This window comes from Callospermophilus lateralis, chromosome 1 (genome assembly GCF_048772815.1).
Source record: "Callospermophilus lateralis isolate mCalLat2 chromosome 1, mCalLat2.hap1, whole genome shotgun sequence".
Classification (NCBI taxonomy): Eukaryota; Metazoa; Chordata; class Mammalia; order Rodentia; family Sciuridae; genus Callospermophilus; species Callospermophilus lateralis.
In genome coordinates this window covers 141200033-141214885 of record NC_135305.1, presented here as the reverse complement: position 1 = coordinate 141214885, position 14853 = coordinate 141200033, and the positions used below count along the sequence as shown (strand labels likewise).

The 14853-nt window shown below is 36.0% G+C and overlaps 1 protein-coding gene across 1 annotated transcript in view; it reads left to right on the top strand.

The window, feature by feature from the left end:
- Positions 1 to 7042: 7042 nt before the first annotated feature.
- LOC143399022 (sodium/glucose cotransporter 1-like) overlaps positions 7043 to 14853 on the top strand; it is a 62916-nt gene continuing 55105 nt past the window's right edge. The window contains exons 1-2 of the mRNA XM_076855738.1: positions 7043 to 7153; positions 12085 to 12156. Coding sequence (XP_076711853.1) covers positions 7043 to 7153; positions 12085 to 12156 — 183 coding nt within the window. The remainder of the gene's footprint in view (positions 7154 to 12084; positions 12157 to 14853) is intronic.

Sequence of the window (14853 nt, the reverse complement as noted above, 5' to 3'; positions counted from 1 at the left end):
CAGTGGTCTCCCTGAGTTGAACAGCTCCCTGAGAGCTGTGCAGAATCCTCAACAATTAGAGTTCCTTGGGCAGAGTGCTAAAAAGGAAAGAACTGAACAGAAAGAGAACTTTGCAAATATAAGGATTAAGGTATTCTGATGATTAGCAATCAGTAAATACATATGAGAAAACCACCAAAAGCCAAGGAATAAATACTCAAATGAATTAAAGAGCATACTTCCCAGAGAAAATTCAGGGCTGATAATATGCCTAATCTCATCATCAAGCATGCACATTTCATAATTCATGGAACATTAAGTAGAGCACTCAAAAGACTTTGCCTGAGTAGTGAAGAAAATTGACCCTAGACTTAATGTCTCTGTAGTCTCAAATAAAAATAAAAAAAATCTTAAAAGCAAGTCTGGAATAGATTAAATTCTTTCAAATAATTGACCAATACGCCAGAAAAAAATCAAGAATATTTGAAGGAATAAAAAAAATTTGACACCCAATAAGATAAAATTCATAATATCTGTCATTCAACCATAAATTAACAGACATGGAAAAATATGAAGAAATATGATCCATAATAAGGAGACTATCAACCAATCAAAACTGATCCAAAATTTACATAGATAATAAAAATGAAGCAAGGACATTTAAGAAGCTATTATATTGCCTTTCCATACATCTAAGAAGCCAGAGGAAAGATCAAACGTGTTTGGTAAATATATGGACTTTTTTAAAATTAAACTTCAAAAACTACAATGTCTGTGATGACAAATATATTTGATGATATTAATGGCAAATTAGAAATTACAGATTAGTGAACTTGATGACCTAGTGTTACAGGGCTGGGACCCTCTAGGAAGCTGAGGCAACACAAAGACCTCACTACACTTCAAACCTTAATTCTTGTGGTCAAGTCAGAAAGATTTCAGACATGTTGCTCAGCATAACAGGCATGAGTTTTTTTAGAAGTTACCGGAAAGGGAAAAAGGGGACACTCTCAAAAAAGAGAGTGGGTCCTCTCAAAGAGAAAAGGGACAACATACCTCTCCTACACTCACTCCAGTTTCATTGAGGATCCCAGAGAAGTTTCCACAGAGTCAGCCCAGGTCCACCTCCTGACTTTTGACTGACAGCAGAATGACATCAGACTTTCAAGTCCCCACTGCCATGACAATTCTAGGTCACTTGGGCCCATGATGACCAGTTCTAATTGAAACCTATTCTTACAGATTTTATGGCTAGGTGGCATTATTCTTACCTTCCTGAGGGATCTGGTCTGAATAAGGGTCATAAAGTTCCCCTTAGTGGTAATTTGGGTTCCTCTCATGAACATTATTTAGGGCTAGTATTTCTCCTGCAGATAACAGGTAGTTTTCTGAGGAATGTGACATATCCATTGCTTCTTGGAAAAGAAAGTATGTGGGAGGTTAGCACAGTGGGCCCATTTCATAGAATCATTCCCTTGACCTCATGTTTCCACCTCTCACATCTGTCTCTCTTCTATCACTAGCAATAGAAACTGCAAAATTAAGAGAAAGTTAAAGGATTGGAAAAAATAAAGGATTGGTGACACCTATTAGATACCTTCAAGTGGTCAAATAAACATGAAGTTTATAGTCTGAGAAAGAGAGAGAGAGGATTTGAAAAAAAATGTCAGAAATTTTTCTTAATTTGATGAAAGCTATACACCACAAATCTAAAAAGTCCAAGAAACCATACCATAAAGAAAACTATACCGAGGCAGATCATAATCAGCAAACTTCTTAAATCAACTCGTTTAAGAAAATTTTTTAAATGGCCAGAAGAAAAAAAATTTATATTATATACAAAACAAAGATGAAGATGGCAGCAGATTTCTCATAGGAACAATGCAAGCCACGACAGTCCAGCACATCTTTAAAATATTAGATTTTTAAAGTTCATCTATAATTCTTTGCCTATAAATATCTTTAAAAAACAAGGCTAGGTAAATATTTTTGGAAACACAAAATCCAAAATAATGTATTATTATTTTGTATCATCAGACTTGTTCTACAAGAAATATTAAAGGAAGCATCCAAGGAGAAAGAAAATGATCTCAGAATTCCGATCTACACAAAGGAATAATGAAGAATGCCAGAAATGATACTTAAGTGATTAAATAGAAAGACTTTTCCTTGTTATTTAAATCTCTTTAAAGATCTTTAGACCATTTAAAAGAAAAATAATGACATTTATAAATTAAAATTTAACATTCTTAACAAATGTAAATTTGTTACATTTGTAATAAATATAAAATACAATGCATGACAACAATATTATAAAACCTAGTAGGAAAGAAATGGAAGTATTTCATTGTAAAGTTCTTATACGTATTCCCTGAAGACCTTAAAAGAGAGTACTACAGGGATACTGCCACATCGATATTCATAGCAGCACAATTCACAATAACTAGACTGGGGAACCAACCCCGATGCCCCTCAATAGATGAATGGATTAAAAAAATGTGGCATTTATACACAATGGAGTACTACGCAGCACTAAGAAATGACAAAATCATGGAATTTGCAGGGAAATGGATGGCATTAGAGCAGATTATGCTAAGTGAAGCTAGCCAATCCCTAAAAAACAAATGCCAAATGTCTTCTTTGATATAATGAGAGCAAGTAAGAACAGAGCAGGGAGGAAGAGCAGGAGGAAAAGATTAACATTAAACAGAGTCATGAGGTGGGAGGGAAAGAGAGAGAAAAGGGAAATTGCATGGAAATGGAAGGAGACCCTCATTGTTATACAAAATTACATATAAGAGGTTGTGAGAGAAATGGGAAAAAATAAGGAGAGAAATGAATTACAGTAGATGGGGTAGAGAGAGAAGATGGGAGGGGAGGGGGGATAGTAGAGGATAGGAAAGGTAGCAGAATACAACAGTTACTAATATGGTATTATGTAAAAATGTGGATGTGTAACCGATGTGATTCTGCAATCTTTGTAATGTTTTGAATAACAATAAAAAAGAAAAAAAAGTTCTTATATGTGAAATGAAATAATATCATGTAAAAGTAAACTGGATTAAGGTAAAGATATTTACTCTGAACCTTAAAGCAACATTTCAAACTGAGAAAACACAACATTACAGGTAATAACCTCACAAAGGAGATAAAATGAAAGCATGAATGCACACACACATACAACGCTAATGAATCCAAAAGAAGGAAGAGCTGGGGATTTGGCTCAGTGATAGAGTGTTTGCCTAACATGTACAAGGCCCCAAAATCAACACCCAGCATCACCCTCACCAAGGAAAAAAAAGGAGGAAAAAAAGAGAAAAGAGAATGTGTGACAGACAGAAAACAAGTAATATAATTGGTATACTTATACAAACCATATCATTACTCATATAATCAAAAGGCAGATTATCTGCTTTTAAAAAAGCAAAACCAAACTACATACCAGCAACAAGAAACTCACTTTAAATATAAAGACACCAATAATCTGAAAGTAAAATGATTAAAAAAAAGATATACCATGCTACTATTAATCAAAGAAAATGAAGTGGTTATTTTATCATTAAAAATAGATTTAGAGCAAATAATGTTATCAGGTACTAAAGGGTCATTTCATAACAACAGAAGGGTCAATTTATCTAAAGAACATGCTTATTATGCATCATACTATGGCAGAGCTGTTTTGTTGGGTGTTTAAAAAATTGAAAAATAATAAAGTGAACAATATTGAGGAATTTTCAACAACTACATGGTGAATTTGATCAAAAGTTTTCACTTAATGGTTCAAAAAAAATATTTGAAATATTTAAATAAATCAGAAACAAACACCCAACAAAAAAAGTATAATGATTTTTAACAGAATTTGAGTTTGTTTAAAAAAACAGTGTGGATTCTTGCACCAAAAAGAAAAACATTTCAGATGAAAAGATTATGAAAATTGTTATTGTTTCAGTTATGAAAACTTGTTAGAAAATCATGAAAAATGTTTTTAAATATATATTTTAGAAAATTCATTTTTCAAGTATATTTCAAAACAATTTCTCAAATAATACAAGTCCTTTCTAATGAAAAATTAATGGATTCAAAATGTGAAAATCTGTAAGTATCATTCTTTAGTTTTAGTTGAATCATGCAATATAAAACACTGTTCAATTAATATTTTAAATACATTTTTTCAAAGGACATCCAAATCTATGAAGAAATGTTATCAATTCATGACCTAAAAGATCAAACTTACAACACAAATATTTTCAATGTTTTATTTGTATCAAAGAATAATTTCTCCTAGATATGAAAAAATTAGTTTTTATCATGACAGATAGTACTCCAGCTATATTGGGATTTAATGGGATTTTAAAACAAGAGACTGATGTTTCCCTTATTGCTTTATTTACTCTGTGAAACATACTAAAAATATTTCTGCTCAGTTTTTACAACAGATTCCATGAAAAGCACCATGGATGGATATAGTTGTTAAGATCATTCAATGTATATGTGTAAGTGCTTTATTTTTTTATTTTTTTTTTTTTTAAAGAGAGAGAAAGAGGGAGAGAGAGGGGGAGAGAGAGAATTTTTTAATATTTATTTTTTAGTTTTCGGCGGACACAACATCTTTGTTTGTATGTGGTGCTGAGGATCGAACCCGGGCCGCATGCATGCCAGGCGAGCCTGCTACCGCTTGAGCCACATCCCCAGCCCTGTGTAAGTGCTTTAAATCATCACCAGTTTATGAAACTAGTGAAAGAAATAGAAGGAAATGGATTTTTTATTTAGTTTTTTAAATTAGTGCTTGATAAACATGATGGTGAAATTCACTGTGGTATATTCATATATGTACATAGCATAATTTTGTCAATTTCCTCTCCTTTCCCATCCCTCCTCAAGGATATGGAGAAAGAGATACACTCATACTTTGGTGGAACTGAAAAATCAATACAGCCACTCTGGAAAGCAGTGGGGAATTCCTCAAGAAAACTTGGAGTGGAGCCAGTATATGACCCAGCTATTCTACTCCTTGGTGTTTATCCAAATGATCTAAAATCAGCACACTATAGTGATATAGGCACATAAACATTTTTAGCAGCACAATTTACAAGAGCCAAGTCATGGACCAGCCCAGGTGTCCATCAACAGATGAATGCATAAAGAAAATGTGGCAATGAATTTTTTAATGCAGTCCATACTTATATTTTCACAGTAATATATTTATCTATGAAAGAGCTGAATAAAAAAAAGTTTGTGACCTAGCAAGCCAGCTATAAGAATTAATGTTGAAAATGAAACTTTTCATAATACAAATCAGTAATTTTACATTCACCCAACATAAGTCAAACATATTTCAAAACATATTTCAAAGATTTTAATTATACCTGGATGAAATATAAATTGGTAGCAAAAACTACCAGAAAATTTTGAAGAAGATTTTTGTGATATTGACCAATTTTAAAAAGCTTTTCAAATTATATAATGCCTCTTTGAATTCAATGTTAATATTGAATTGGCAAGTGTTTGCAAATTTACTTAACTTGAACAGACAGAATTTTGGAACTGTTTTGTTCTTGTCTCAAAGTCAAATCAGTTGTTTAAAAAGATGAATCAGTTTTGTCACTGACTTATAGGAAAGCGAAATGTAACCATTTAATTCAGTTACTGGAAAACTTTCAAGTATGTTTAGAATAACTTGATATGTAATCTACCTTTCAACTATAAATTTTATTAAATCTAAACACAGATCAAACAATTCTGATGAAAAATTACTGTGAGTAAACTATACACCCAATTTCAAAGACAGTGTAGAAAGTAAGTGTATAAAATATCTCAATTATATTTTACATGGATGGTATATTTTGGGTATATTGGTTTAAATAAAATATTTAAGTTAATTTTACCTATTTACTTTTTAATGTGGTTACTGGAAAATTAAAAATTATACCTGTGATTCACATTATTATTTCTATTGAGTAGCACAAACTAAAGTAAGACCACAGAATCCTGCTCAGGAGACTTAAGATCATAGATTTCTGACTGGCTTACAAGAATAAGCCTCCCCACCTTTGTCATAGATTTAGGCTATTTTGGTTATTGCAAGAATAGGTTAATATATGTAAAGTACACAGAAAATCTGTAATTATCTAGCAATAGCTAAATAAGCGTTTGCTATAATTACTGCATTAGTATTATTTACCAAGATTTATTAAAATACAAACTTTTTTGAGAACTGGGGATTGAACTCAGGAGCACTATACCACTGAACTACATTCCCAATCACTCCTCCCTTTTTTATTTTGTGACAGGATCTCCCTAAATTATCCAGGCTGGTCTCAAATTTGCCATCCTCCTGCCTCAGCCTCCCAAGTAACTGGGATTACAAGTGTGCACCATCACAGTTAGCATTAAATAAATAAATAAATGAAAAACTTTAAAAAAAATACTCACATCATCAGTAAAAGAGCAAACTGCAAAAAGATGAGAACCTTCTGTGATCAGTTTGTCCCACTAGAGCTGTGACTAGGGCACCGTGAGTGAGGCTGTTGACTTGGCTCAAAATTTAAGAGTCTGAACAAAACAACAACAAAACCTCAGTAATCAAGATAGATAAAAATTAATGCAATATTTTAATCACTCAAAATTATTCAAAAAACCTCACTATGAACAAAAAACCAAAATTGTAAATAACAACAGGAGTCGTGTCATCAGTTTCTCCCATTGCCCCAGGATCTAATATGGCTTGGAAAGATGGCATGACCCGTCCTGCTTCTGTCATCACACTATTCCTGCCATGTCTGACCTTAGCTGAGGCTGAGGCTGAAGAGCTGAAAAAGGGGCAGCATTGGGCCTAACCTAATGGCCCAGAAGTGCTTGTCCTTCTAACAAGTTGGACCTAACTCCACCCAGAGGCAGGAAGTCTTCTGCAGCCCTGCCGGAAGTGGGCGGGAAGCCTGCTGGGAATACCAGGCTGCCCTGTGGCCCTTCCCAGGATGCCCTGCGAACCAGAGCCAGAACGGGAGCCCGAGCCGTTGCCCCCTCTTGGAAGCCAGTGCTCCTTACCTGGCCCGGAAACGCCACTATGGACCTCTCCAAAGGACAGAACTGGAACTGGAGCCTCGGTTCCCAGAACACCATAGACACACTGGCAATAACTTTTTACCTCCTGTTGGTGCTGGGCCTCGGCCTGTGGGTATGACTTAACTCCAGGGGAGGGCGGAGCCTGGGACTCCTGGTGGTTTTAACCCCTCCCTAGTGTGTCTGCACTGGGTATCTTGGCCCCTGCCTATGTGCATCCCTGAGAAGAGACCTCTCCACTCTTCCTTTGCTTACCCTCTGCTTACCCTTCCTGCCAAGAGTAAGCACGCTTCCTTATCAGCAAAGCCATCTTTCATCATCACCCGCCCACATACCCAGCCACCCTCCAAATAATCAAACAGGTCAAATGCTCCTGTACCCACTGCCTGGAACCTAAAACCTTAGGGGTATTTCATAAGTACTCCTTGTTATGATAACATGATGATCATGATGATGGTAATCTTCACAGCCATTCTGTGAATAACATAGCTTGCCTTCCCTATCCAGGAGTCTTTTTATCTGCCGGTTCAACAAATAATATCAAAACTATTTGGAAAAATGTGGATCTCTACTGCACACATACAGACTCTTTTTTGGTTATCCCCCTAAATAATAGGTTATAACAATTATTTACATTGTTTTGGGTATCATAATATCTAAATTATAATCTAGAGATGATTTAAAGTACATAAGAGGATATTTTATAGGCTATATGCAAATGCTATGCCATTTTGTATAAGGGACTTGAGCATCTGTGGATTTTGGTAATCCTCAATGGATATAGAAAGAGGACTGAACTATTATTTGAACTGAGGTTCCAAAGGTTAAGTAACAACCAGGGAATAATGGAGTTCAGACTCAAACTTAAAGCTGTTGTCTGACCTGATTCATAAGCTTAATCACTCTGCATTGCAAGCAAGACACAAAAGTCATGTGTAACTTAGTGTTCTGAATATTACCTTTAAATTTGAGTAAAGAGATTATACTTTTTCTTCTAGTATAAGGTTGTCTCAGTAGGGTAAAGTCATATCTCCTTTACTGCCATCTGTCCACTAAAGCTTAGCACATAAGCACTCAAAAAGATGTCCCTTAACCATACCACGAAGTACCAGACATAGTCCTTGTTCCACTAGAATATCAAGTGTATATGAAAACTTTGGGTAGTGTCGTAGTATCTTCCCTTGAGTAAGTTATTAACCATCAAAGGACTCTGACTGGCCTGCTTCAGCAAGCAGGTGACAATGTCATCAGTTGTAAACAAGTGCAAGAGGTTTCATGCTGGATGGCCTCCTCCCAGCCAAAGTTTTAATGCCCACATAACCTATACTTTGATGTGCTCCACCAGTTCACAGGTGGACTTTACAGTGAAGCTGGTCTTTGAAAATGTAATCATTGGACATTCTCAAAGGCTTACAATGAGTCATTTCTCTATTGAGCAGATGGACTAATGAAAACATAGACTCCATCCTATTAGGGGAACTTTGTACCAGAAGAAAAAATACAGTCGGCCTTTCACATCCAAGGGTTCTGAATCCATAAATTCACCTAACTGATGTTTTTTTAAAAATCTGTGCTGTAAATGTATACACATTTTTTTCATTATCTCTTCAACAATACAGTATAACAACTATGTAGCATTTACAGTGTATTAGGTAGAAGTAATTTTTCTAAAGATGATTTAAAGTATATGGGAGTAATGTATAGGTTATATACAAATGCTTCACCATTTTATGTAAGGAACTTGAACATCCTTAGATTTTGGTATCCACCAGGAGTTCCTGAAACCAATCCCTCATGAACACCAAAGGATGACTGCATAGGCCTTTTATTCCAAATGGAAAAGGCAAGCCTGAAGTATTTATTCAGATCATTCAAATAAATTATTTTCTTTTTTTCCAGTGGCCTTAATGATTAGTTGGCCTAGGCAGAGGCTCTGAGTAGCAAGCACCTCTTTGGGAATACTTATCCCAGTTCCCTTATTGTTAAGGAAGCCCCTACATAGCTTGCTCTTGACACAAATAGAGGTTACTCTCTGGAGGAGGTCAGAGAACTACTAAGCCATCTGGTCACTTCCAGAGGAAACCTGCTATTTCTGCTCTTCTTCTGGGAGCCATAAAACATATGCAGATATCCAGAATACTTTGATCCTTTTCCTTCTTTATATTATTATTTTTGCTCTGGTTCTTTTGGGAAATCATATACTGTTGTTAGTTACAAAATATTTACATGTTCATTGTAAGAAGTGAAATATAAATATTTTAAAAATCTTACTCTTCTTCTCCAGTCCATTCTCATCTCTGAGGTAGCCAGGAACCATGGATCTTTCCTCCCCTTTTTCAGTTATATGTACATACACAGACACATATAGTTTTAGTTTTTGTCTTCACAAAAAAAATGGAATCATATCATACCCATTACTCTGAATAACTGGAATAAAATAAACCTAGACTCCTCCCACTGCATCATTAAAAAAGGCAAATTCCAGATGATCCAAAGATTTTTATACTTTATTAGAAAAACCTATAAATTATTAGAAAAAGTTAGAATAATTACTCTGAAGCTTGCTGTTTTTTCACTTCATGTATTTTGTAGAGTGCTACAAGTCAATAGATATAGATCTAACTCATGCTTTAATTAGCTGCGTAATAATAATACAAACGAGTACTATTCAGCTCTTCTTTACTAATTGACCCTTAGATTTGTGCCAAGTCTGTTTGTTTAATGTATTGTTGCTTATTAACTCATGTAGCACAGACTCCCAAAATGGAATTACTGAGTCAGAAGAGTATGTTTACTTTAAAATTTAAAAGATATTACTAAATGGAAATCTCCAAAGGTAGTTGAGATTTTAATTTCTCACAGGCGGTTTTTGACCATGCTCTTTCCTCAAGCCCTTACTAGCCTTATTTAATTTTTGTTTGTTTTGCCAATCTGATGCCTAAACAGCAGTATCTCATCGAAGCATTAATTTATGCTTTTCAAGCTCTGAGTGAGACTCAGCATTTTTTTAATGAGTTTATTGTCCTCTGATTTTTCTCTTCTGAGAATAGCCAGTTTATTGTGTGTTTTTGAATGAGCTTGTTTGGCTTTGCTTTTATCAATTTATCCTTCCTTTGAACTACTGATATTTTTTCTAAACTATCATGTCTAGACAAATGTTTCTCAACCCCAGCACTACTGACTTTGGGGGCTGGATAATTCCATTGTGGGGGGGTCCCTACATTACCATATTTTGAAGAATCCAAGACCGTTACCTGATTGTGACAATCAAACATGTCTCCAAATGTTCTCCCTACTTGAGAACCACTGGTCCAGACCTGTTAATGGTTATCTTTTTGTCATTTGAGTTTTTGTTTTCTTTAAAGAAATCAACTCTCTCTCTCTCCTTTTATATCTTCCATATTTTTTGCCTGGCTTAGAATCATATTTCTGCCAGGTGCAGTGGCACACACCTATAATCCCAGCAGCTTAGGAGGCAGAGGCAGGAGGATCACAAGTTCAAAGCCAGCCTCAGCAATTTAGCAAGGCCCTAGGCAACTCAGTGAGACCCTGTCTTAAAATAAAAAGATAAAAAGGGATGGGAATGTGGCTCAGTGCTTAAGCACCCCTGGGTTCAATCCCCAGTACCAAAAATTGGAAAAAAATTTATTCCTGTACTCCGAAACTGTACAAATATTATTCTAACTTTTCTAATAATTTGTAGGGTTTTTTATAAAATACAAAAATCTCTGGACCATCTGGAATTTGCCTTTTTTAATGATGCAGTGGGAGGAGTCTAGATTTATTTTATTCCAGTTATTAAATAAACCACCCTTTTACCACTGAATTGAAATAAACGTTTTCATGAATGGACTCCTTACAAGTACTTTAAAGTACAAATCTGCTGAAGCCCCCTATTAAACTAGGAAGTGAGTTTTTGTTGCTGGTGCCTTGGCTTGTACAGGATGTGAAATGTACAGCTTGTGCAGTATGTGGCTTGATGGTGTACATGTTTTGGGCTTTTGTTTCTATTAATTTTGTTTCTATTAATTTCTACTAAATACATGTTTTAGGCTTTTGTTTCTATTAATTTCAGTCCAGAGATCTTTTAGGAAGTGTTGGATGCATCTTGCCCGCAACCTAGCTGTTGTGATTTGTGGTATTATTCCAGAAGAAGAGTAGGGAGGAAGAAAGAATCATGGATATATGCTTAAGTCACCTTCTTGCCAGAACCTCTACTTTCTGTTTGTTCTTTTTAATAGAAAGAATGATTTCATTCCTCTTAGAATGTTTTGTAAATTCCAAGTCTCATGTACTACCTCTACCTACCTACAGCTGACACCTTTCTCAAGAAGGGTTACCTATGCCATACTAGGACCTTTATAAATATTTATTAAATGGATGAAGTAAGACTGATTTAATGTATGTGAATTTAGAGAGTTACTTTTTGGGTTTAAGGCTTTATGACATGAATAGTATGCCTGTTAAAATGCAGATATCTTGAATGGTGGCAGCAAGTTCACTCTTTCTATGGAAAAACTATTTCTGTCAACCAGCTATCATCCTTAGCTCATGCTAGTTAGGGAAAACCTGGAAAATCCTCTATATTGTCTTTTGACCATACCAGATCTGAGAATCAGAGTAGTAGAAAGGACTTGATAAATTGGAAGAACACCATAGTAATGACAGTATGACTCCCCTACTGGAAGAAGCTAGGCATATGTTCAGGAAATTTGCTATTCTTGAATACCCAGTAGTCTTCCAGACTCCACCAGAAGCTGTTGCACTAGCTAACTATTTGGGGAGGGGTTGGATAAAGCAATCTTTTTTTCACAAGAGTATAGAGAAATGACCATGGCCTTACAGTCTCATAGTTGGAAGAGACAGTAGTCTCCAGCTAGGCAGCCATGACTCTCCTCTACTGCAGGTTATAGCAGATTCTATTTCTAAAAAGAAAGAAGGGAAGAATGAATTTGGGGAAGAGTAAAGGTCATCTGTTTGAGAGACCTGTGTTTTGGGAGTAGTTTGGTTCCTTATATCCACTGTGGTGTTTTATTTTTGTTTTAGGCTGTAATGTCAAGTAGTCGTGCAACAATAAAAGACTTCTTCCTGGCTGGCAGAAATCTGTCATGGTGGTCGGTGAGTAAACCTTGCATGTGGCAATCCATTTAGGGGGCTGTTTGTTAACTTGCTTATTACTTTAATGTAGATGTCTTATACCCAAAATACTTTGTAATTGCTAAATCAGGCATGTCATTTAATTAGTAGTTTCCTTAACTCTAAATTTTCTTAACCTGATGTTCCCATTCATTTTAGTTCAGTAACCATTTATTAGATACCCAGTGCATACATGGCATTGTTCTAGGTTCCAGGACATAGGTAGAAAATAGACCACTCTGCCATATAGAAGAGCAGACTCAAGAATGATTGTAGGATACATATTTAACTAATTAGAGTATATTAAAGTGCAAAACAAGAAGTTAGGAAGAACATGGAATAGATGTGGCTTGATGTGTGATTAAGGAGGTAGGATTGTGTGAACAGCATTTGGAGATAGAGTGTTTTCTAGGTAACAAAGTGTGAGGGCATTCCATGCAGAGGAAACAGCATATACCTAAGCGTGGGAGGTGCAGAGTAGCATAGGTGCTACTCCCATCTAGATGAAGAGAAGTAGGATTGAAGGTAGAAACATTTTTGCTGTATGTATGTTAATTTATTGATTATAAAAAGTGATTGGTCCAAGAGGAATGACTCAAAAACCCCCACAGTAGTTGAAGGCAGTTGCCCTTCCTTAGCCCTGTATCTCTACTGGGATGGCTAGGGGTACCCCAGGTAGAAGGAGGATGTCAAGCATAATTTATGTAAAAATAGACATACATTTCCCACATAGGAATTTAAGGTACATTTAGAAAATTGTGCAACAACCAGGCCCTTATTTAGTCATTTATTCTTTGTTCTCAAATATTAACCAGTCTTCTGGCAAGAATTTGAGTTTTCAGGATAACCTCCATGTGTCTTTATACAAAGGAAACAGGAAAGCACAGTTATTAACTGATGGATCAAGCAACATCAAAGAGGCCTTGCTTCTGTTATCTGGGAGATTTGGGGGACAGCTCTTTTCAACTCTCTGCATTATGCTTTAATTTTGTTTTTTATAAACCCAGTTTAGGAAGAGATTGATGTAGCAAAGAGCTGTTTGCACTGGGCCTCCTACTTAGTTTATTCTTTGATGGAAGATTCTAACAACATGATCTCCTCCTAGGCTATGAAGCCCCCAGTCTTTGGTAAGAACCACACTGTGGTCTTATAGAGGTGTTTTTTGTTCCCAGAAAAACAGGAATCTAATGCCTATGTTACCTTGTATAACTGTGACACTTGTAATGGTTTTATTGATACACTTTAACCTCCTAATGTTTGCACATATTTTGACTTATAAATTTCTTTTTCATTATTAGGATCATTGTTAGTAAACAAAATTCAGTAAAAGAAATTGGGATACATGAAAAATTTTGCCATTTTTTTCTTGCTTCTTTTGTTTTTGTTCAATCAGCAAAAATCAATGGATATCAATAGCTCTTGTCAGAGTCCCCAGTTACTTCCATATCACCTGTTATTGTGGTAACTTCTCAGTTCTCATCTTACCTCATAGCTGTGGCATCTGAAACCCTCTATCATCTGGCCTGGCTCTCAGGCTCTCTTCCTCCTTATTTCTTCAGCTTCACTAGATTCTGCTCAGACTCTCTTGCAGGTTCTTGCCTATCTCCTCATATTTTTAGTCCTTTTGAGAAGATTTTTAGATCCTCTCAGAGCTTCTGTGGGTCTCCAGATCCTTAGTCTTTGCCCTCTTCTCTCCAGTTACACTCCTCACTTGACAATTTCATCTAGTCTCTTGGCTTTAAATACCTACCACATGGTGTGAATCCAACTCTTTTTATCTGAAGTCTGACCAGTTCTCATCCACTCTACCTTCAGCTCCTAGCTGCCATCATGTCTCACCTGATTAATTATAACAGCCTCTTCTCTAGACTCCCTACCTTTGCTTCTCTATGTATTTATTTTTATCCCTAGCCCACATCTCTCCCTTCAACTCAATACTGGAGATGTATAGATGCCTATTTAACACCTTTATTTGAAAGGCTCAGCAGGGATCTTATGCTGAATATATCACAAAGGGAACTCTAGATTTTCCTCTGCAAATCTGCCTCTCCTGCCATCTTCTTCATCTCATTAATAACAACACCATCTCTCTAGCTGCTGGGGTTCACAAACTTGGAGTCATCATAAGCTCTTATTTTTCTCTTACATCCAACATCCTATACATCAAGAAATCCTATGACTCAATCTAAAAAATATATCTGAAATCTGACCAGTTCTCATCCACTCTACCTTCAGCTCCTAGCTGCCATCATCTCTCACCTGATTGATTATAACACCCTCTTCTCTAGACTCCCTACCTCTGCTTCTCTATATATAGTCTCAAAAGCTAAAGTTGAGTCTGTTAACAGAACTTAAATCAGACAATGATGCCTTTCTCCTAGAGCCTTCCATGGGCTCCCATATCACCCAGAATGAAAGCCCAATTGCCATGAACACCTACATCAGGCCACAGATGATCTATACCTCCTTTCCTCTCAGGCCTTCCCTCTTAGGATGACTTTCCCCAATTCTACTCAGTGTTCTCAGTATCCTGTTCCAGTGCCTTTCCATCTGCTAATGCCTCTGCATGGATGCCCTCCCTAGATATCCCCACAGCTTGCTCTGTCAGCTCTTCTGGTATTCCTTAGCTCCTTTCTCAGGACATTTTACCCTGAAAGCCCTATTATTAAACATTCTTAT